Genomic DNA, 24,381 nt, shown 5'->3' on the forward strand with positions numbered 1-24,381 from the left:
CAAGACATTTAATAAACAATCTACGCCGTCACGAAAGAACTTTGAAACATCACTATGGACATGCCATTGTTTAATGAATCATAGCAATGTAACAACTCCTTTTGGATGGAAAAATGTAACAAACGAAAATGACCATTGCACAAGAAAGGCAGAAGAACGACGGGTCGCAGTTTGTCCTCGTTTTCTATCATGGCCGTTTTGAAAATTTTTATTGACTTTACGGGTGTCCCTTGAAGAAGTTTTCTTGTGGAATCGCAGTCTAAAGCCCCTATGGCGTTAATGTTGCTCGGTTCATTGACTTTTAGCAAAATGTAAGCGTCTACCAGACGTTTGCTTAGCCAACCAACGGCCGATGGATTTGTATAGTGCTTTTCCAATTCGCTCTTGATTTTCCTACAGGGGTTATTACACGCCGTAAGTAAATCTAGCCAAGACAATTCGTGGTTTTTGTCTATTACGAAAGCGGTATCACATAAACAGTTACGATTTATTGCCAAATCGTGCCACACCTTTGTTGAAAATTCCTTCATGTACCCGAAATCTTTTTTTATAGCAGTCCAAAAGTTATTTATCCGTTTGTCATCACCAAAAGTGGGCAAAGTTACTTTCAAAAGTAACTGAGTTACAGTTACAGTTACTTGGCCAAAATAGTAACTGAGTTACCGTTACAGTTACCGATTTTAAAAAGTAACTAGTTACCGTTACTAGTTACAGTTACTAGTTACTTTCAGTTACTCACAAATCTAAACCTAAAATTCTGCACCTGGCCAACTCTGCATGCAGTCCAGTTTAACCGCAATGTTTGATATATTGTGTTAGAGCCACCCATGCTATAACATAACAGCACAAGTACAAAACCAACAAGGTTTTATTTAAAAAAAATACTCAGTGGCTTAGGCTATATGTTTATTTTCTTTGAGAAATACGAGCATTGCAAAGTGCTCGTCACTCAGGCCTGCCCTTTTGGGCTTTAAAATGTCCTTTCCCAATCGTCGTTGTCGTGTGAGCCTCTGGGGCCGAGAGTCTATTCTTTTACCGCCCCAGATTCACGATGTTCCCGGACTACACTGGAAGGCTACTAGAGAGCAGCCGGTCTTTGATTTCATCATTCATGACACGCAGACCTTCCACTTCGTTAGGTGGCTTGAAGATGTTACAGTCATTGATGATGTCCGCCCCGATAGTTCAATTGGTTAGCGCTTCACTTCTGGAACGAAGAAGCTTCAAGATCAAGCTGCACTAGTTCGACTCTCAGGGCATGCTCTTGAGCAGCGCACGTTAAGGACTGCTCTTCATTTAGCGGCATCTAATAGATGGAATAATTTCCCGGCAACAAGGCTTCAACAATTAGAAACTTCACTCTGTCAATCTCGGTGACCGGGCCTGCGTCAGTGATTTAAAGCCTTTAGTCTGCAAGTATGCGAAACTGCCAGGATTAAGTTCTGAAGAAGCTTTCCCAGTCCGAGGATGTTATACATCCAATTTTTTGAGTATCTATTGCAAAGCTTACCTTCACTTTTTATATTTCTCAAAACAGACTAGGCAGGAGCAAAGTTATACGCTCCGTAAAATAGTTCATCTTCAGTTAAGTCATCTACCAACATTCTGCCAACTTCGCTAGGATGTTTACATTGTAATTGTTCCATAAATAAGTTACGTTGTTCTCCTGCGACCGGCCTTCGTTTAACGCAATGCGATTCATGGCTACGCTTCCCCTTCACACTTACGACTATTTCAACTTTATTAACGTACGAAAATATACGAATGGTCCCAATTACTGAGCATTCACAACAACGCGAGTGCTTGCAATACATGTTAGCATGGCCATTGTAAAATTTTGTATCGCCGCTACTTAGAGATTCAACTGCTGCTAGAAGCTTAATTGAAGGCGTCCCTATAAACGTTAAAATCTCTATTTATTTTTAAATACGTAAGACATTTACCCCATTTTTAAACCATTCTGCTCGCGTTTCCTTCGTCTGCCCCACCACGAGCTTGCCACCCCTGGAAAGGAAATTTAATTCTGAACACGATTTAAAAATAAAATTCCGAAAATATTTCGGGAAAATATTTTTATAGACGCTTAATTGAAGGCCTCCTATAAACGTTAAAATCTCTATTTATTTTTAAATACGTAAGACATTTACCCCATTTTTAAACCATTCTGCTCGCGTTTCCTTCGTCTGCCCCATCACGAGCTTGCCACCCCTGGAAAGGAAATTTAATTCTGAACACGATTCAAAATAAAATTCCGAAAAATATTTCGGGAAAATATTTTTATAGACGCCTAATTGAAGGCGTCTATAAACGTTAAAATCTCTATTTATTTTTAAATACGTACGACATTTACCCCATTTTTAAACCATTTTGCTCGCGTTTCCTTCGTCTGCCCCACCACGAGCTTGCCACCCCTGGAAAGGAAATTTAATTTTGAACACGATTCAAAAATAAAATTCCGAAAATATTTCGGGAAAATAGTTTTATAGTCGTTTTAGTGATGCTTATTTTTCTTGCCATATCACATATCGCAGTCTTAATAGATACGATTTTATGTCTGACTTTTCGCAATTGCAGTTGCTTTATCTTTGACAAGTTCAAAAGTGAGAAAAACTAACTGGTAAAGGTGATCAGGTACTATGACACTTCCTCAAATGGGCGATCAACCTAACACAGAAAGCAATCATTAAGAAAATAAATCAATAGTTTTTTTTCAAGTCTAAACCTTAAACCATTTGACCAGGTTAACACTCACAATAGTATTTCAAAAATTTTCTGATGAATTGATGAATGAATTGATGATGAAATTGATGAATCCTATAGGAAGAAAACCGGTTCCACAACATAAATTATACTAAGAAAATTTTTGAAATACTATTGTGAGTGTTAACCTGGTCAAATGGTTTAAGGTTTAGACTTGAAAAAAAACTATTGATTTATTTTCTTTGACAAGTTGAGTTTTTTATTTAAATTTCTGTGTTCACTGTTCATTTGGCTATGGAAAAAATATAAGATTTGCTTTGATGTGGTAAGGAGAAGTGATTTTATCAGCTTCCGAATGTTGCTGCTTTCATCGCATTGTTAACCGCGCAATTTTTTACGGATCATTTTTTTAGGAGGATCACGCAAAATTATTCTGCCAGAATGACGGTGGTGAACTCATTTGCTGAATTCTGAAAAGCGGTTTTTGTTTCATTTTTAGTGCAGAATAGCAATCTTCTTGCCTGTGCCATTTCAGTTTTTGAGTTTAAACAAACATTAGCCTGTTTTATTTGAAATTCGTGCTTCGGGTTATTTTACCAAAAATTTGTGTTTAGGGGAATCACTATATAAATTATGCAGTAATGGCACATAGTGCTTAGAAGATAGGCCAAATTATTCTACAAAAAATATAATTGGACAACAGTGATTTTATAAATGAGAGTAAAGAAACATCATATACGGTACACAAATTGCACATGAAAAGACCAAATATATAATGTTGCAATTATTTTCTTCAGTAGACTTATTTTACTTGGTTGAACCATAGAGATTCTCTAATTGCTTTGATTCTCTTAAATTGCTTTGTTGAACCATAGAGATTCTCTATGGTTCAACAAAGCAAACTTTCTACCAAAGCTTTATTATTTTACTTGATTAAATGATTATCATACTTTTATATTCAACTTTTCATTGGAGCTAAGAATGTCAACGACACAAGAATCTGTAGATGGAGCGGTGCTCATTCAAAATCTCTGTTTTTTGTTGAGCAGAAGTCATGATAAAGGTTAGTAATCAAGCCATGCAAAAATGATATATTGAAAGAAAGGTATAATATGATTTGTTGAAAGAAAGGTATGCACAGAAGTTGATTTCTTTCTGAAGCATATAAGGGATATTCTATTGAATTTTAATAATTTGAACCTGTATTGGACTCACTGTCTGCAGTCGCAGGACAACTGACTGCGGCCGACCTGTCGCAAGGACTATTTACCTCAAGACTATTTGCTGCAGGAACACAATGAAATTATTTGATACAATAGTTTCCAGTATTAAAACTCAATTTTGTGATGTAGTAATGAAATGATAAATGTATGAAATATACCCTATACAGGAATGAAATAATGCTTCAAATATTTGAAAGCTTTTCTAACAACAACTCAGAAATTATTTGGACGTCAAAGATTCGGAGGTCACTAATATTTTTAATCAATATATGTTAAATAGTTTTCTTCAATAGTACCATACTAGATGTCTTTGCGACAGGTTGGCTGTTGTCAGTTGTCCTGCGACAAGTTGGCGTGACAAGATGATGGGTACCATACTGACTGCAAGCCTTAAAGCAGCCGGCGGCCATCGTGGCCATGGCCGCTAAGTAGAGCTTGAATGACCGCCGGTGCTACCTCCTCAGTCGGCCAAGTTTGGCCGCCGGTTTCTTCTAGCCCAGGGGTGTGTAACCTTAATTACAGGAGGGCCAGATATGAATAACTGGGTGAAACCGCGGGCCGCACGTTTATTTAACATATGATTTTTAGTAGTTGCAGGCACAAAAGAGTATTTTTTTTGTTATTCATATTATTCTTATATTAGGGGTTATCTCCTTCCAGAAATAATAAGTTAGGACGCATACATTTCTGAAGAAAACTGCTATTCAAATTTATTGTCACACCGTCTTTAAACGAGCTCAGTGAGAAGTTTGCAGCTGGCTTCTTTTCCCGACTGCTTTTTCCAAATTTACTTTAATGAAAGTGATCGCAATTCGAAGTCCATTTTCCAAGTGTTCGTCTGTCAGAACCGATCAATAGGGAGATTTCATGACGCCCGTTTTAGAAAAAAATGTTCGCACAAATACGTTGAGCCAAAAAGTGCCATTTTTGAAGCCATGGATTTTTCAAATGTGGAAAGTCATCTTAGTTGAAATGCTTTCGGTAAAAATCGCCAAGATTCATTTCTAAATACTTTGCTTTCAAATCCGTTTTCTCTTGAAGATCAATCAGTTCAAGTTATATCTTCTGGTGCTTTGTTAATGTCTGTGTTGAATGGTGAAGCGAATATACCAAACAAATGTTCATGAGATTTGAAGTCCTTGAAACGAGCCAAAAATTCATACAACAATTTTTCAAGTTGGTCAGCAAATTCAGTTTTCTTCTCAGGATGCATTCCATAGTCTCTTAAAGTTGGAAAGTGGAAAAAATTTCCTGTCTGTACGTGAGCTTTCCAAAGTGGTAGCCACTTTAACAAGTCGAAATTCTGCCACTGAAATTGATTAGAATGAAACCGCCAACCAATCACAAGCTACGGTTTAAGTGACGTAAAAAATGGCGAAAAGAAGATAATAGAAAGCAAATTAAGTGATGGATTTTTTGTCAGCTGGTTGGCTTAGGGGTTAGGGTTAGGGCTAGAAAGTAGTCATTTCATTGACGCGGGTTCAATTCCCACTACTGCTATTGCTCTTTTTCCTCTGTAAGTACCAAATAAAGTTCAAAACAAGCATTAACTCTCTGGATGAGTGCGAGAAGGATCACAATTGGACGGTAGCCTCTTATAACATGTTCTGATTGGTTGGCGGTTGCATTCTAATCAATTTCAGTGGCAGAATTTCGACTTGTTAAAGTGGCTACCTTCCAAAGTCGTACTTTGTTCATAATGCCTTTTATGTGACCATACATTTTTATGTTCCAAATAATTAAATACAATGGATTAGCGGTGGCCGATGGGAGACTTCTAAAATGGTTAACAGAAGGTGCGAAATCTGCAATAATCCACTCCACAATGAATTGTTCACACGTACCAGACTAAACTAAATTATAAACACGTTTCGCGGGCAGCACACAATTCAGAATTGGCACATCTTCGCGGGCCGCATTTGGCCCGCGGGCCGCACGTTGCACACCCCTGTTTTAGCCAATTATTTAATTTTGCAATAGAATGATCGTGGATTAACTGTCGAAAATATGGGAGCAAATCTTTTTGGCGCAGACAGTTAGGGGCCGGTCAAATAGGCGCGCACACTGTGGCGTCTGGATATTTAGGTGCAGAGCACCGTGGCGCCCGTTCATTTAGGTGCTATTCCTAGTAAAGTCTGCAGATTGTATCAGCTTTAGCAAAACCTAGTCGGGGTTTTGACAGAAAACTAAGTTACTCTTCACTCAAGCCTACCATCCGCTTGAATATAGGCTACAATATATTTTTTACTGATGCTTAGTGTAGTTATTATTTGACTTTACTAAAAGTGAACTCAGTCATGTTCGGAAACTTGAATAATTTATTGATAAAGCTTTCACCGACGCAAACCTGAACTAACAACAAATAATTGCCGAACACGTGCATTAAAAAAACAATATATTTTTCTGTTCAATATATCATTTTGTCTGAAGAGCATTGCCAGATAAAGCAGCTTCACTCACTGAAGCCATGACTAACAACAAATAAATGCACGCGCATTAACAAAACAACATATTTTTCTGTTCAATGTAACATTTTGTGTGAAAAGCAATGCCCTACCTGCCAAGCTGATACAATCTGCAGACTTTACTAGGAATATCACCTAAATGAACGGGCGCCACAGTGCTCTGCACCTAAATATCCAGACGCCACAGTGTGCGCGCCTATTTGACCGGCCACAGTGTGCGCGCCTATTTGACCGGCGCCTAACTGTCTGCGCCTAAAAGACGTGGACCCGTAAATATGTAGTATCGAAGAGTGACGCAAAATTAGGTCAGCCCGTTATAATCACCACTGTTGTATTGTGCGGCAACATTTACTATTGTATGGAGTATATCCAGCTGCGATCCTCAGCTGTACGTTTTGTTTGTAATTCCCGACGTTTATTGTTACAGCCAAGTGTTAATCCGAAGTGCTAATTTACATCGGCTGATAATATTGTCATTTTTATGTCGCTTCAATGTTGTCGGACATTGAATCGTTGTTAAAAAGGAGAACTAGGCTAGTTGACATCCGAGGGGAAAACACCTGTCTTCATAGTTAAGAAATTTTCCCCGTGTGGGTTAGTGACTTTACAGTTACACCCTCAATGGTGACATCATAACGGTATAAACGGTCAGGTTTTATGAAAGGCGATATCCAGTTAAAACAATTTACTGAGCAGCGAGCAGTTAAAACAATTCAGTGTCGTTAGATGGTCCCGCAATACCGGATTACAATCCCGATAAAGCAGTTATTGCGTGGTACAACGATTCTATTGCAGGACGTCGCTCAGACTTCAACAACGCTAAGTGATCATTTTAGCATTGTTGCAAGTTTAATTCTATTTCCGTGTGCTATCGTTATTTGTATTTTGGCCTTCAAGCATGCAGATTTGGCCGCTGAGAAGGAGCTCTCGGTAGGCCACGATGGCTGCCGGAAAAAAACATGAGTTTTAAGGCCTGTGACTGTATCCGCCAGATAGTACTGCTCCCAAGTCTGTGGAACTGGCTTTCCATTAGGCTACTGTCAATAACATTGTTTTTAATGTTGTATTTTGGATTGAAGTTACAAGTGCTGTGGTTGTGATCAAAAAGAGAGACATTTTTCAATATTCAAATGAAGCTTTTGAGTGTTAGATTATTTTGAGAATCTATACAAATCTTGTCGAAAATGTGATTGTGTTTTTAACATTTAAGACTGATCCATAAATTTTAGCATCATCTGCATATAAGAGGATTGGGGGCTTGTAGGTTTTAAGCCACCCGCGATTTCATTTTTTCTCCTTTTTTTTTTAAACGTGACGGTACGGTAACGTATATGTCTCTTGCTTGACGTTGCCGACTGTCGGAACGTAATCTCTTACTCTCGTTTTTAAAACAAAAAGCATCATTTTTATTCTAACAACACTGTAAGTTGGTTTATGCCGCTCTTCCATTTATTATGTACAATTTCTAAGAACTGCTGTGTTTTAATGTTATGTTTGTAAGTTGGTAGAAGCTGTCAGTTGTCTCCACTGTAAATAGTTTTCAAATCAAGCAGCACCATTTTAACTGACCACAGTGTAAGTCAGTTTCCGTCGCCCTTCGATTTATCACAATTTAAACTTTAAAGTAATGCTGTGTTTTAAACTTTTGTTTGGAATCGGTACTCCGTAGAAGCTGTCACCACTGTGAATAGATTTCAATTCAAACAGCACCATTTATACTGACCACACTGTAGTGTAAAGTAAGTCGGTTTACGCCGCCTTACTAAGCGGGAGATTCGCCATGTTTAAGGAAAATTGCGGGCGCTGGGCGGTTTGGCGCATGTGTGGCTTGTAACACGTTTTTCAAAAAGTTAAAAGTATATTTAAAGTAATTTACGTTCTTCTGGTGACTATTTACTAGGTTACCTCCTGATGTTAAAGATGATAACTAGCTTTTTGTATTTCCGACGTTTTGTCAGTCAGCATGACTGACTTTATCAAGGTGGCTAAAACAAGTTAAAAAAAATTTTCTATATTTTTAACTGCCTTTATTTTGTTAAAGATCATCTTTAAAATTAAATTTCATCCAGATTTGTTGTGATGTTTAAACTGCTAGGGCTATGTAAATTAAATAAGAAGTCGCTTTCATTCAAATGAGCATTGCATGTTAAGACTTGTGATATTATTGCTATTTATAGATGCCGTTTCACAGCTAACCCAATATTCAATACGTATGTTATCGTCATGTGGAAGGAATTCTGTTCCAAGCATCGATGAATCCACACTGGTTGAGAAACTGAAGTTGCAATGTATGTTTTCATAGGATTTTTAGTCCTCTTTCTTTTGCTTGTTATATGTTTTTTTACTGTTTTTGCTAATTTACTATCACAGTAGCCTAGTTTTCAATAATCATTTTGAAGAACTGTGAAATAAACAAAAAACTGCAAAAGTAGATTAGCTTTACCTTAGGTGGACAAAAGAAGCAGTATAATGACTCACTGAAGAGTAATCTTAAAAAGTGCGATATCATTTGTTTTTCATATGTTTATCCTGCATTGCGGGAAAGCCGACTTTAGCGCTATGCATCGGTGTACGCCTTCCGACGTACACCTGACCCACGCTGCAGCCGACGGCAATGTCTGTTTTCGGTTGTCTACTCTAATGACTTAAATTTGGTACTCCCCATTACTCGAAATCGATCACTGGGTAGAGGCAATTATCGTAAAGTTTCTTGCCCAGAGTGACCATTATTATATGATCCGGTTGAATGTCTGAATTCCTCAGGATTGAGCGTTGTATGGCATGCTATGTCGATTCCAATGTTTTGAGTGTATTACGTTTCTCCACGATTGTGCGCGGTTTGATGGTTGAGTCGCAAGTCTCGGTCCATGTTCAATTGTTCATGTCATTCTTCAACTTTTTCTCCTGGCCTCTTCGGACGTCCGGACGTGGAACTTCGTGAAACATAATATTCTTGGTCAATACTTAAAGTAGGCATGCATTTCAAGTCCAAACTATCTCAAGCGATTTGAACGCTGCATATTTATCAGATCAATAATGTTTTGTACCTACTTAAGTCTAGCTTTTTTACAAACATAGAGTTTCGTGAAAGCTGATAGAAACTTATGAAAAGATTCTACTTTTTTGACAGTATCCAAAAGTAATAGAATGGATGATGCTGTAAAAATGTCAGTCCTGCATAGACGGTTAAAGCAAGGAAATTACTTGAAGAATCGCTGGTCGCTCTTATACCTCCTTTATGCTCTTTCTGATGACGAAGAATCAAAAGTAAGTATTCATATATCCTGGACTTTCTGTTTACAGGAAATTTTTGGTTAATCAGATATCCGTTTGATTGCAAATATGTTGTCAATTCCAAACAAGTAAACCACGTCCAATTATTTGCCGAAAATGTGGTTCAACTCGTAAAGCAACTTTGGAAATTCTTTATGCAATTTATCAGACATGTATTTTTTTATAGGTTGTCACCAATTAAAGCTGCCATTTTGTCAAAGACAATTTTATGTTAAAGTTTCTAAACTAGTTATTGTCCAATGTTTGAAAACTTAAATTAAGTTCCAAACCTTCAGTGCTGCTGCGTTATTACTTCTTTCTGAAAGTTATACTATATTACTACTTGTTTCCGTAATACAGTACGTCTGAATATATTTTCTAAACCCTTCAAAATATTTGCTGCTCTCATCAACTTGAAACACTTTCCACAGATATCTGCGGGTTCAATTTTGTTTCGTCAAGGCCTTGCCTCTTCTTCTACTCCGATTAACGACATGTCCAATGCCACCAGATTGGCTTCTCACTCTATGACGTCAAGTAGTGGTTTTGGCACGGCAGCTCCACCTAGTTCAAGACCAAGTGAGTTTATGTTAACAGCTTTTCTAACTGAGGCGCGTTTACTCGTGTTAGGCTTTATGGATGAGCTTGACTTTTTGATCAATGTTTTTACCAAGTTGTGTCTTGCTGATACAATCATTTTGTGAGCAGATAATACAGGAAAAGAGCGATTTGATATGTACAATGTACATTGCCCAATCACTCAGGAGCTATAGATTAGCCCCACGGCCACACAGTTGGTTGATCTTTAGACTTACAGTTTATTTCTAGCAGTAGTTGCAACGTTCACCTAGTGAATGCTAAAGTAAAATCAAAAACATACAAGTTGTTAAAGAAAACAACTTGTATGTTTCTGCTTTTAATTTCGCATTCCTCAGATGAACGTTGCAACTACTGCTAGAAGCGATATTATTCCTGATGAACACCCAAACTTTTACTTTTAGTGTTCAGACTTACAATTGTTGGTGATACGCATATGACCGAAGCTGCACATAACAGAAAGCAATAGAATTAGAAGCTGACGAACTATTTGCTTTCAATACTTGGATTGCGACGTGCTTCCATGTAACTCTTTTGACGTTACACTCAGCGTTTGAAACCGATCTGTTGAGCTTACGTCATCACTCTTTGCAGCTTTGGAAACTCCTTCGTTGTTACCAAGCGACATATCAACACCAGGAGGCGTAAGCCACCAGCAATCCACCGGTCTCTCCTCCCGGTTGGGCTGGAGTCTCACCCCATCTGCCAACTCAACGAGGCAGAGTCACTCTCAAACGAAGCAGGAACCTATCACAGGTAAAGTCATGTTATGTAACCGAGTTCTAAACAAAAGAATCGTGGTCACTATTACTGCCGTGCACGTTTCAAGAAGCCCTGGGAAGTTCCAGGCCCTTCATCTGAAAATTGAAATGTTAATTTGCCTAGTTCACAATCCCTCCATGTATTGCAGGCCACAAAGCCAGCTTCCCTTCCAGTGCCTCAGGAAATGTTTCCAAGCAGTCCACTAACAAACAACAGGTCAGTGAATAGTTCGTGGTTAATTCTTTCCAGGGTTGTTGGTATTTTACCCGACCCAAAAAAAACGGGTGTTTTTTTAAAAAAAAATCGTATTTGTCCAATTTTTATTAGAAAATTAAAAAAATGAACAAAAACACCACTAGGCACTTAAAACAAATTTTAAATTAGGACTTAAGGATGTGATTATGAAGTAAATTTTCAAGAATAAACTGAAAACGCAGTGGATATTGTACAGTACACAAAAATCAAGTAATGCCACTTTGTGTATACTACACTAAAACTCATTTATGCAAGAAGGCCTTATAGTTAAACTGGTGGAAGTACTACTCTACTGTAGTCTGTATATATGATGTGAAATGCAATTGAGGATGCTACCGTATTTTTAAAAAGTAGGCTATTTACCAACTACAGATTCTGGATTCTAACGCATGGCTGTTCTAACGCCACGCAATCGCTCAATTGCTCATCCATTTCTTTATAATATATATAAATGATAAAAAATATTTAAACATGATGGCATAAATGCTCCTTGCCTCCAAATCTAAAGCAAATGATGCAATAATGTGATTTCTAGAAGGTAGCATCAACTTGGTATAGAAATCAGTGGATGATACAGCATCCAACTTGATCTTGAAATTAATGGATGATGCAACATTCAAGCAACAACAGCCCTAGTGCATTATTTTTTAGAGTTATGCAAGCATGTACTGTGAATGAGAGGTACTTCATTGCTAAAATGTAGTTTTGAGGTGAAATAAGCACGAATCTACCTTTTTTGCATCTTTTTTAAAAAAAAACAATAAAACCCAAAAAAACCCGGGTTTTTCTCAACCCTGATTCTTTCAGAAGTGTGGATTGAACGTTCTTTTTATGTCTAATGCTGCAGGTTTTCTGTATCGTTTTTTTCACAGACTTTCGAAACACAGTTCCCTAAGTCATTCCTCAGCATTAGGCTAAAAAAGTTGCGACTGTTGCTTTCAGGTGGCCGAGTCGGGATTGGTTCGTCAACTGATCTACGTGTTTCAAGGAATTCCCACTCAAAACATCAAGTTCAGTATCAGGGAGATGTCTTTTCGTTTGGACCCGGATGTAAGTTGGAGACTTGTGAAGGGTGTAACATTTCTTGCTAGAATTTTAAGGCTTTCAGAGCAAAAAGTATTTTGTGCGCAATTCGTGCTTATTCATTTTTATGTTTATTCCTGATCTGTTGTCAGAGTTGCCACTAATGCGTGCCTGGTAATCTCACCCTGCTAACTAATGAAAGCATATTAGATATCTGTGGACAAGCGACATCGTGGTACCACCAATAAGCTGTGCGAGTTAGGTTGGCTACATAACCGAATCAAGGGATACATGGACGACCACAGCAAGGATAAAGCCTTCGGTTTGGTCGGTCAGGTTGGTGTCACGTCACATCTATGAAAGTAATGTTGCAAAAGCAAAACGCGTTTCAAGTCAACCAAAGTTTCCACATCGATCTGCAGGCGTTCTGCGCGGCGTTGGAACAGGAGCTCGTAGAGTATTATCGCTTGATATCAGTCATCCAATCACAAGCCCACCAGATCGATGCCGGCTTCGAGGATGAATCAGCGTTGACTCTTGCCAAGCTCGCCATGTGGGCGTATGGTCCTCTGGAAAGACTCAAGTGGCTTTCTACTCTTGTAGAGAACTGCAAAAGTAAGAAAAAAAATGTGAAACTCGCTTATAACACGCAACCTTGTAATCTTAAACGTCATCTTAGTCCAACTAAGTGGTTTCCAACGTAGGGCGAGTCCAACGAAATTTCAATGGAGTTTGTGAATTCATTGCTAAAATTTAAACATTAAAATTCATATACGAATAATTTTAGAGTAAGTTGACAAGATTTTGCCCAGAATTTAGATTAAGACTCCTCAGAATCAGGCCCTTGAAAGAAATTTGTAACACACAAGGTTGGAAACCACCAGCGTCTGAATGATCATTCTTCAAGCACTACTCGGCTTATGATCGCTTATAGGGTGATGCAATCTGTTCAAGGTTAACCAAGTTATAGCCGGTCATACGACCAGTGACTTGTCTAGCTAATTGTCTAACTCGTCTAAGCTAGTAATAAATTGTCAACATTTCTGTGACTTCACACAAAGCTGCTCGACATTTCCATGAATATGATAAAAAAACAAATGGATTATTCTATGTGTTATAGTCGTCATTTACGTTGAATATATGTAACTCGTGACCAGCGTCACTACATAATCACAGTTCAGCGTTTTCTGGTACAGACGTTGGAATTGATTACCACCGCACTGCGCGTGTAATCAATTGAGCGTTCTGTACCACGTTCCTCAGTTGATTGTTTTGCGTTTCTTTCTTACTATATATTGCGTTGATTTTATACACTGAATCAGTAAGTAACAAGAGGTAAATGGTTTTCTCACTTGGTTGGCTATCGCTACAATTATTATAGTTTATTTTATATTAAACGTCTGGAAATACAACAGACATTTAACTGGCGTCGTCGGCAGGATTCTTTACAGAATTTCTACAGGATTTTAGAAACATGGAGAAACTGATCGAAGTCCTGCAACAACAAATTGCCAACCAAGAACGCCAGACGAAGGAGCAAATTGCCAGGCAAGAAGAACGTCACCAAGAACAAGTACAACGTCACCAAGAACAAGTACAACGTCACCAAGAACAAGAACAACGTCATCAAGATCAAATTGCCAACCAAGAAAAGCGCCACCTTGAACAACTACGAGAAATACGAGCCCAAACTTCAAGACCACAACCAACAACAATACAACAACAGGTATCTTTACCTAAGTTCGTAACGTTCGATGCCACCACTGAACTGTGGGCAGACTATTGGAAGAGGTTTAACACCTTTGTAGCAGCACATTCAGTCGCACAAGACAAAATGCCGCAGGTTTTTCTCACCAATCAATCACCTACAATCTACAAAATGTTAACAAATTTGGCTGCGCAGGAAACAAACCCAAAAGAAGTCAACGATCTCACCATGACGGAAATTACAAATTACATGGCTCAACAATTCGACCCAAAACGCTTCATCGTGAGGGAGCGATTCCGTTTCTGGAGCGAAATGAAGCGCAAGCCCGGTGAAACAACTCAAGAACTAGCCATCCGCATACGCCAGGCAGCTGCCACCTGTGACTTCTCGTCCATTTCAAATCCATTGGACGAAGCTTTACGTACTCGTTTTATTTGTTCAATAGGTAACGAGGCGGTGCTTAAGGCGTTATTCAAAATCAGAGCTGATGAACTTACTTTCAAACGTGCGGTGGAGGTTGCATCAGAAACCGAAGAGGCAGCCAAGGTGGCCAAAGAAACTGTTTACGGCACTCCACCAGTACCAGTTGCGAAAGTAAGGACCATCAGCAAACCTCCAAAAACTAGGCAACTTACAGGTACTTTCTTTTCTTCTAAAAATAAAGAATGCTATCGCTGTGGTAATTCCAACCACAACGCCAATGACTGTAGGTTTAAGAAAGCCACTTGCCATTTCTGCAATATTACGGGACACTTACAGAGTGTTTGTCGAAAGAAAGCTAGACAGTTCAAACCTTCTAAGGTAATTTGTATCGAGGAAATTAACATGCTTTCTAGTTCTTGCAGAAAACCTCGAAATTCAAAATTGGAAGTACCGATCTCCATTAATTCGGTAACCACACACTTAGAACTGGACACTGCTACAAATGGAAATTTCCTTTCCAGCGACGTCTGGACTCGGGTAGGCGCACCTCAATTGCAAGCACCAGTGTCGCAGTTCCAATCTGCTACCAAGCATCTAGTACCAATCACGGGTTCTTTCACGGCCCAGGTAACTTGTCCTTCTACGGGAAGGTCAGATAATATTTCTTTTGTAGTCACGACAGTCAAAGGACTAAACTTGCTAGGTCGTGATGCAATCTCGTCTTTAGGAATTTCTATCGATAAATTCCTTCTGTCTAACTGTTCTACTTTACAGAGTATCCAGTCATACGACAAGCCTGATAAGAGTCTGGAGAAAGCATGCTCCCTCTTATGTGACGAGTTCAAAGATGTTTTTAAGCCTGAACTCGGGTGCTTGCGAGATTATGAACTAGACATAGATTTTAAGTCTGATGCTAAACCTGTTTTTCTCAAACCTAGGCCTGTACCTTTCGCGCTAAAGGAGGACTTAGCACAAGCCTATGATTCGGGCATTGCACGTGGTGTATGGACACCAGTTCAGTTTTGCGATTGGGGCACACCGGTTGTTCCAGTCCGTAAGCGTTCAAATTCTTCAGAAGCGAAGGCCAAGTTACGCATTTGTGGCGATTATTCAGTCACGGTGAACCCTTCCCTGGAAACCCATCGTCACCCGTTACCCTTACCAGAAGACTTAATGCAAAAGTTGGGTGGTGGGTACGGTTTCAGCAAGATAGACTTGGCTGATGCCTACAATCAGATTCGACTTGGTCCTGACAGTCGAAAACGACTCGCATTAAGCACTCACCGTGGCGTACTTTTACAAAATGTTTTACCTTTTGGCATATCTTCTGCTCCAGGTTATTTTCAGAAGATCATGGACGACCTTACAGCCGACCTTCCAGGGGTCGCAGTCTACCTAGACGACATTCTTGTCAGTGGCACTACTGCTGAGGAGCATCTCCAGAATCTTAGACGGCTCCTCGATCGACTTCACTCAAAAGGCCTGAGGTGTAGGAAAGACAAGTGTAAGTTTGCACAACCTCAGGTAGAGTATCTCGGACACATTTTGTCCAGGCAGGGCATCTCCAAAGGTCCCAAGGTAAACGCCGTACTGGAGATGTCTGCCCCCACTGACGTATCTTCTCTTCGTTCGTTTTTAGGTTCCTTACAATATTACTCGAAGTTTCTACCGTTGAACGCTTCTACTGTAGCAGAACCACTATACCATCTCACGAAAAAGGACATTCCTTGGAGATGGGGAAAACAAGAGGAAAACTCTTTTGCTCAGCTGAAGCATCATCTATCTACTGATGAGGTTCTTACACATTTCAATGCGTCACTTCCGGTAGGTATCGCATGTGATGCTTCTAGTGTGGGCATCGGTGCTACTTTGTTTCACCGTTACCCAGATGGCACAGAACGGCCTATAGCAAACGTTTCAAAAGTATTAACAGCCTCGCAGAGAAACTATAGTCAAATTCAGAAAGAGGCTTTGTCGATAATTTTTGCGCTAAAGAAGTCCTATCAATATCTTTTTGGTAGATCATTCATTTTGGTCACAGATCATAAACCATTGCTTAGTCTTTTTGGCCCGACCAAATCGACACCTTCTTTGGCAGCAAATCGTTTGGCTCGTTGGGCACTCTTTTTGTCGCAATTTACATACACTATTGAGTACAGGAAGACGAAGGATCATCAAAACGCTGATGCTTTGAGTCGCTTACCAGCAGGAGGGGATAAAGTCTTCGATGAAGAGGAAAGTGCGGATGACATTGATATCGTCTGTGCTATCGATGCTTTGGATTTACAGGTCCAGACCCCAAATGCTGCCTCACTGCGTAAAGAATCTTCTAAAGATCCTACCATTTCCACGGTAATGCGTTTCATTCATGAAGGATGGCCGGCCAAGTCTTCTCCACAAGACCCGGTCGAACCGTTTCGTAAGTACGCAGACTCTCTTTCTACTTGTTACGGATGTCTACTTTACGGTTCCAGAGTGGTCATCCCGTCCAAACTTCGTCCTTCCGTCCTTCAATTGCTTCATGAAGGACATTTCGGCATTGAGAGAATGAAGCAGTTGGCAAGAACGTCCGTCTACTGGCCAAACATTGACCGAGACATAGCGGAACTTTGTCACAAGTGCAGTACCTGTGGCGAATATCAACCGCAATCTAAAACCCAGGTCCAATCATGGACGGTTCCAGAAGCACCGTGGAGTCGCTTGCACATAGATCATGCGGTAGAATTCATGGGTTACCATTGGTTACTCAGCATTGATGCTTTTTCTAAATACCCATGTATTCATGCTACTACTTCTTTATCTTCAACAGCTACTATCAACCTGCTAGAAGAAGATTTTGCTCATTTCGGCTATCCCCATACTATAGTTACCGATAATGCTACTACTTTTAAATCCACAGAATTTCAAACTTTCTGTAAGGAGAGGGGTATGGTACACATCACGGGTGCACCTTACCATCCGGAAACCAATGGAGCGGCGGAGCGCCTCGTACGTACGTTCAAGCAAGCACTTCGCAAATCTTCCCTACCCCCGAAGCAGGCCGTCTTGGAATTCCAACAGCAATATCGACGCACGCCCACTCCGAGTGGCTACTCTCCAAGCCAATTACTCAACAATCGTCAGATTCGAACCAAGATCGACACGCTTCTCCCCACACCGTCTCAAGTGGTACCCCGACAAAACCCTCACAACACCGACGCCTCCGAAGGTACCAAACGACATTTCAAACCGGGAGATCCCTGTTACGCGCTATCATTCACTCCACGACGGAGCCAGGATCCTCGTTGGGTTCCAGCCGAGGTGATTAAGCGACAGGGTAGCCGAATCTTCCTGGTACGTCTGCTGCCACATGGTCCGACGTGGAGGCGCCATATGGACCAACTGCAACCTCGCTATGCATCATCGGAGGACCAGGAGCCGGGAGATACTCCTGCACCAACAATCGACTCTTCCGCTGTCTCCACCTCAGCCCGAACGAATTCGGACGACACACCGACTGTACCGGAATTCGGGCCACACAACCCACGAAGGTCGAGCCGTCGCCGCAGACCTCCGGCTCGTTTCGGACTTTGAGTTTTATTGTTAATTCGGTGTCTTGTTCATTTTTTATGTTTGTGTATAAAAATTATCGGGGAGGTGTTATAGTCGTCATTTACGTTGAATATATGTAACTCGTGACCAGCGTCACTACATAATCACAGTTCAGCGTTTTCTGGTACAGACGTTGGAATTGATTACCACCGCACTGCGCGTGTAATCAATTGAGCGTTCTGTACCACGTTCCTCAGTTGATTGTTTTGCGTTTCTTTCTTACTATATATTGCGTTGATTTTATACACTGAATCAGTAAGTAACAAGAGGTAAATGGTTTTCTCACTTGGTTGGCTATCGCTACAATTATTATAGTTTATTTTATATTAAACGTCTGGAAATACAACACTATGCATCAATTTAAAATGCAAGGACTGATGCAGTTGATTGGATTGTTGCAATACGGATAGACAGATGGGAGTGTTGTCTGATAACTGCGTTGCCACACGGAGCCTGCTCTGTTGTACTCAATTTTTGTGGCCTTCGTACAAACCCCGCACATGCTCAGTGCAAACGCTTTGTGCATAGATAAGAAAGGTGGCGCTCTTGCATCGATGGTCCATTCATTCACACAGACTGGTGACAGCGAGGCCAGGTCTATCACACGTCGTATTCTTCAAACGGTGTCACAACCTCTCTTCTACGTCATCAACCGATGGATATACGATGGAGAACTGCACGATCCCTTCCAAGAGGTGCGAGCTACGTCGTGTAAATTATGACGTTACATTAACGTTCAAATAACAAGGTGCTTGCTGATAAACATAATGGAGTGACATCTATTTTTATTTTGTTAGTTCTTCATAGCTGCGAACTTGGCAGTGGGGAGTGAAAAACTTTGGTACGACAAGTATCGAATGCGGCCATCCATGGTGCCATCCTTCATCAAAGCGGAGCAGGCCCAAAAGATTCTCTTGGTCGGAAAGTCGATCAACTTTCTCCGGCTCGTGTGCAGGGACAGGACTCCCATCCAGATCGGAGAGAGGTCGAAGATGTTTGAGAAAGAATTTCTTGACGACCGTGGTGAGTTGCCGGCACAATCAATCAGTGGTGCACTGCAACAGGTTTCTACGATATGTCTACAATGTTGGTTTGGAAGATGTATATTGTGGGATGATCTCCTGTATATGTGATTCATCCCTGACATCAGGGAGTTGTTTATTCTCTACTCTACAGTGCTTACTACATTACCAATAATATGTTGGTAAAGCAAAATTTCGAACGCGCCCCTGCTGATGGCAATCCAAGTGATATCTTAGGTTGACTGCCTTGTGCTTGTTGCGAATCCTCACAACAAATCTTGTGGTAGCTGCATCAATATCAAGGAAACCTGAAGCTGTTGTTTCTGCTTGGTGACTCTTGCCACAACCTTGTCGTCGGTCACCGGGGTTTAGCAGTTAAATGCTAGCTTATTTGGCAACTGTTTATGAACTAGCCTATTTCTCACCACTACTTGTGCTTCGACATTTCAGCATACAGCACCGACTTCGCTTCAGAATTGAAGACCCATGTTGACCTTGCTTATGACGTGACAAGTACCCATCTACTCGATGTGCTGAATAACCGTTACAAAATGCTGACTCATCTTCATGGGTTGAGGAAGTTCTTGTTGCTCGGCCAGGGCGATTTCATACGTCACCTGTTAGATTTACTGCAGTGAGTATGGTCTGTGGTCGATGGCATGGAGCGTTTAATTTACTTTATGGCGCTAGTTCATTTGCAACTTTCTCCTCAAGGGTGGTTGAAATATTACTTTAACTGATCGTTTACAAACATTAAAAACCTCCCAGGCGAACGATCGTGCTTTGCCTGTCATAGAACTATCAAATGTGTCGAAAGTTATTGCTAAATCTTACGACTAAACATAGCATTAAATTGCATGCACAGCGCTGCATGATCAGTCCCTGGTTGGGTTGGCATTGTGGAATAGATTTCCCACTGAAAGAAAGTCATCAATGGTGGTACTTCATTTCAGGGAGGAACTGGGCAAGCCGGCCAGCCAACTGTACCGGCACAACCTGAGCGGTCCCGTTGAGGCCGCCGTCAGGGCTTCCAACGCTCAATTTGAAGATTCTGATGTACTTGCACGACTTGACTTCCGTCTTCTGGAGATCAACCCTGGCGACTGCGGTTGGGATGTCTTCAGCTTGGACTACCATGTGGATCCTCCTCTTGACACGGTGATGATCGTATCTGCTTCTAATGTTGAGGTTGAACACGTGTTTATTGCGATTTGCTTAATAAATTTTCTAAGTAGCACGTTAAAGTACTGACTGAAACACAGACTGCAAACTCCAATATGGAATCAAAATAATCGATGTCATTTTCTTGTCACTTGTAGCGTCACTTTGCTGTGAATTAATGTTGCATTTTGTCTTCTAGTTGATAACTCCGGACGTAATGCTGGTGTACCTCCGCATATTTATGTTTCTATGGCGGGCCAAGCGAATGGAGTATAATCTCGCCTTGATATGGACCGGTACCATGGAACAAAGTAGAAAGTTGTCGCCTGTCTTGCCTCAGCTTCAAGGTGCGGTAGGACACGTTGTTTCGATGCTCGTCTAACAATTTAATTGATTTGAAAATTGCTTGTGGTAGCTTGCATGAGCAATTTTGGAACTTCTGTGTGATGTCATTTACACAATAATAAATATCGTTTAAAACACCACAGGCTTACACCCGGTGGTTGAAGATTTAGATTAAGTGGACCGGAAGGCAAGGAAGCCAATCTTCGTGTCCATCTTCAGGCATGGCTTTAAGTGTCCTGCCAAAGCTTTAAGTGTCCTGCCAAAGAGGCGAAGACACAGCCGCATGCTCTTGAGCGGTGTCGAACCGGCGCCCTGTCGATTGCCGTTCTAGGGCTCTCACCACTTGGCTATGCAGCCGACCTATGTGTTGAAGCTCCGTTTATGTTGTCTTTCTTTAATCTTTATCGTGTCAATTTAATGGACTTTTATTATGACAACAAAATTGACCAAATGTCTTCGTGTGCTGTTAGTTAGGAAGTTCTTTGTTAATGCCGAAATACTTCCAGGTGTTCTACACAAGGGACATACCCTGGCTGCAGAGATGGTTCATTTTGTGCATCAGATGCAATATTACGTCGCATTTGAGGTAACTTGCTTGTTGCAATGCAATTTTTATGTATACTGGAACATATTTGTTCACTGATATACCACAGTACGTAATATTTCACAAGCTCTGTACAGCTCGGCTTGGCTGAGCGTTCTCCTTATTAAGTTATTGGTCAGGACTCAGGATACACCTAGCTGCGTCCGACAATATCTGCAACCTCCACCTTGTGTCAACGCGAGTCTTCTCACTATCCAACAACAGCAGTCACAAACCAGTTGCTTGGAGAAATAGCGGTTTTCTATTAAAGAACGAAATAGATATAAATGAAAAGACCAGGCAATGGCACATAATATCAAAAGGACAGCAAGATGAATTGGTTCAGTTTTGGTTGTCGTCGTCGTGATGTCGTCATCGTACGGCACAAGTGAAAATGTTTAAAATATTTTCCAACCACAGTGCCTGATGATAAGGCAATGTTTATTAGCTCATCCGACACAGCGTACATCGCAATGGTGGCTATGCGTTTCATTGTTCCTGTGAATTTTTACACCAACCAATATCTTCGATCGAAGTTGTTAATTTGATTTAATCCTACCACAGTGGCTGTAAAGTCTGAATACTGAAAGTATCCAAAAATTGACGAGTTGGTTGATTTCTTTGAAATTATATAATCAAATCTTTACGGAATAATGAGCATTGTCCAAGCTTTCTCAGGAGGCCGTGAACACTACTTTCGTTTGCTTCTGATGTGCTTGTAAATCTATAAACAACACGACGCCATTTGGTTTCCACGCAGGTGTTGGAGTGTTCGTGGGCGGATCTCCAGTTGAAGCTGGAGGAATCCAAGGACCTAGATGAGGTTATTCTGGCTCATCACGACTTCCTCCAGTCTTTACTGAAGCGGTGCTTGCTTGATAATTCATTTAGGTGAGTTTCGTTGAGATAAACCCACATTAGGGGGAGTTATGGGTCATGGAGAGGGTGGGTGTGGCCCTTTAGTCTGTCACCGATTTGTAGTTTATGTAGTCTGTCACCGATTGTGCGCGTGCCCTCCCCTCCTACAAGACCATGCATGGGTCTTCTATAGCGTTCGTCTGTGTCTGATCATGTTTGCCTTTCTTGGAGATGTAGGTGAGCTTGGACAAAATGTAACATCTCACTTAGCTGTCATTTTAGCAACACGTTTTTTAGTGAATGACCACTGAGCTATGTTATCATGATTTTTCAGTCACCTCCTGATGCAGCTGCGGACCATATTCGACCAGATCGTGAAGTTTGAGTATTTGCAACGGGACATCTATCAACAGGCGACCTTTGAACTCGAAGCGCGTGAGAGATACGACGCTGAAATCGCTAGAGCGCAAACGGAGGTAAGGGTTGATCACTGATCAGCGATTAGATGGAAGGAAAGTTTATTTAATTTGTTGTTGACGATTGTTCATCTTTAAATGTTGCAGGGTGTATGGGGCGCTGACAGCGAGAAGGAAGGGGCAGAAATGGCCAGAAGGAGAGAGTTTCGTAAAGTTGTTGTGCCCGAGATGAGGGCGAAACTTAAAGTGTGCGCATGCGCGTACCAGGTGACGAGTTGGTTTGTCCGTTTTCGATAGTTGTCAACACAACGACACTCATAATAGTCCGATAGCTTATCTTGAGCTACTGGCTGACACCATTAGATGGTCGGTAATTTTTAGTTGGAAAATGTTCTAAATCTTGTATTTAAGGCATAGCCTTCCTGGCCATACTTCAATCAGAAGTTGCACTTCGAACGGTCAACTTGCTTTTCTATGTCTGACTTGCCAATCATGCTTCTCCAGGATATGGTCGTTATGTTCTTGCGCCAACTTGCCAAGGAAAGTGATTCAAATTTAAGGAACCTGAGCTGGAGATTGGACTTCAACGAGCACTACCGGGTCAGGGACAGCACTCTGCGCACTCCAAAGGCGTTCAAGAAGCAACCTGTTGGCTTCCGTTGATTTGTTCGGAAGGTTCGCGGAGTTTCTGCTGATATGATTCTGTTGCACTGCGCATGCGTGATGCAAATCCTCAAGCCAACCACAACGCCAACAACATGTTTGTCATGTGAACATTTTCCCCCTTCTTATGTTGCTAGACATTGTTTGGACGTTTTGTAGCGAATTTGAATGCATGCTGAAGTAATGCTTGGCCGAGCTGAGATGGTCGGTGCCTTGGGAACGTACAGAAGTAAATATTTTTGTAGAATCGAGTGTTCTCAATGAAGAGGTTCATGACAGTGACAGTCCACAAGTTTGCAACATAGGCTACACGCTTTCATTTTGAATTGGACTAGGCCTACAGCGCAAGTGGAACTACCCAAGTACCCAATAGGCCTACCATATTTTTTGGTTAGGTTACTACAATTTTATTAAATTATTAGCCTACTGACTATTGTCTAAATTTTTAGTAAACTTTTCAACATTATAAAACTTTAATTGACTACAAACAATTAATAGTAATGATAGCAACTGCATGGTTGAATGATGCGAACGTTTGCGCGACGTTCGAAAGGACATGGGTTCGACACCGCTCCAGAGTTTGCGGCTGTGTCTCGGCAAAGACACTTAATGTCATTCTAAAATAAGGGTAACAGCTTACTAGACGACTAAGCTATAGAATATATCTCTTCGTGGCTTCCTGTTGTGTTGCATTTTGTGATCGCAGTGAAGACTACGTAGCCTACTTTATATGTTGTCATAATGAAACTTACAAAATGTGATTAGGTTATAGCCTATCTATAAGATAACTGAACCTTATGTCAACTTTACTGGGTAGCTTATATAGGGTTGGGACCCCGCAGAATCCCGGGATTTTAACCCATTTTTCTGATCCCGATCCAAAATGTTACAATAATAATGTGGAGTCCACATTAGTGTGATGCTGTAATAATATCAACTATGGCAAAACAATGAACCACGCAATCGCTTCAGTCGCAGCATTAGTGCAACTGGATATCGTAGCGTTAGAAAGACGGTTGGGGAACGTTCAAATATTACGTAACGCCTTCGAGGGGGAGGGGGGGGTTATGCAAAACGTTAGCGTCACATCGGGGGGGGAGGGGGTTCAAGCAAAACGTTACGTAACGCTTTCGAGTACGGAATAGTAGTTTTTTGTGCTGAATTCGTAGTGAAAAAGCGTTACATGGGGGAGGGGGGGATTGAAAAAAGCGTTACGTTGGCGTTACATGGGGGAGGGGGGGGTCAAAAATTCGGAAAAAAAGCGTTACGTAATATTTGAACGTTCCCTTGTGCTGTCAGTACAGTTTCTGCAT

At 40.9% G+C, this 24,381-nt stretch overlaps 1 protein-coding gene across 1 annotated transcript; it reads left to right on the forward strand.

Annotated features, from left to right (window-relative positions):
• The first annotated feature begins 3,621 nt into the window (after nucleotides 1–3,621).
• On the forward strand, nucleotides 3,622–23,317 carry LOC145775583 (gamma-tubulin complex component 3 homolog). Its single transcript, XM_082586890.1, has 19 exons — nucleotides 3,622–3,763; nucleotides 8,566–8,676; nucleotides 9,519–9,655; nucleotides 10,093–10,240; nucleotides 10,853–11,014; nucleotides 11,169–11,236; nucleotides 12,218–12,325; nucleotides 12,509–12,634; nucleotides 12,721–12,913; nucleotides 18,549–18,715; nucleotides 18,818–19,043; nucleotides 19,493–19,676; nucleotides 19,996–20,200; nucleotides 20,403–20,550; nucleotides 21,055–21,134; nucleotides 21,892–22,022; nucleotides 22,324–22,465; nucleotides 22,553–22,672; nucleotides 22,910–23,317. Exons 1-19 carry the CDS (start codon nucleotides 3,682–3,684, stop codon nucleotides 23,066–23,068), a joined length of 2,697 nt encoding a protein of 898 aa, XP_082443016.1. The 5' UTR covers nucleotides 3,622–3,681; the 3' UTR covers nucleotides 23,069–23,317.
• The last annotated feature ends 1,064 nt before the right edge of the window (nucleotides 23,318–24,381 follow it).

Source organism: Aplidium turbinatum, chromosome 8 (assembly GCF_918807975.1).
Source record: "Aplidium turbinatum chromosome 8, kaAplTurb1.1, whole genome shotgun sequence".
Lineage (NCBI taxonomy): Eukaryota > Metazoa > Chordata > Ascidiacea > Aplousobranchia > Polyclinidae > Aplidium > Aplidium turbinatum.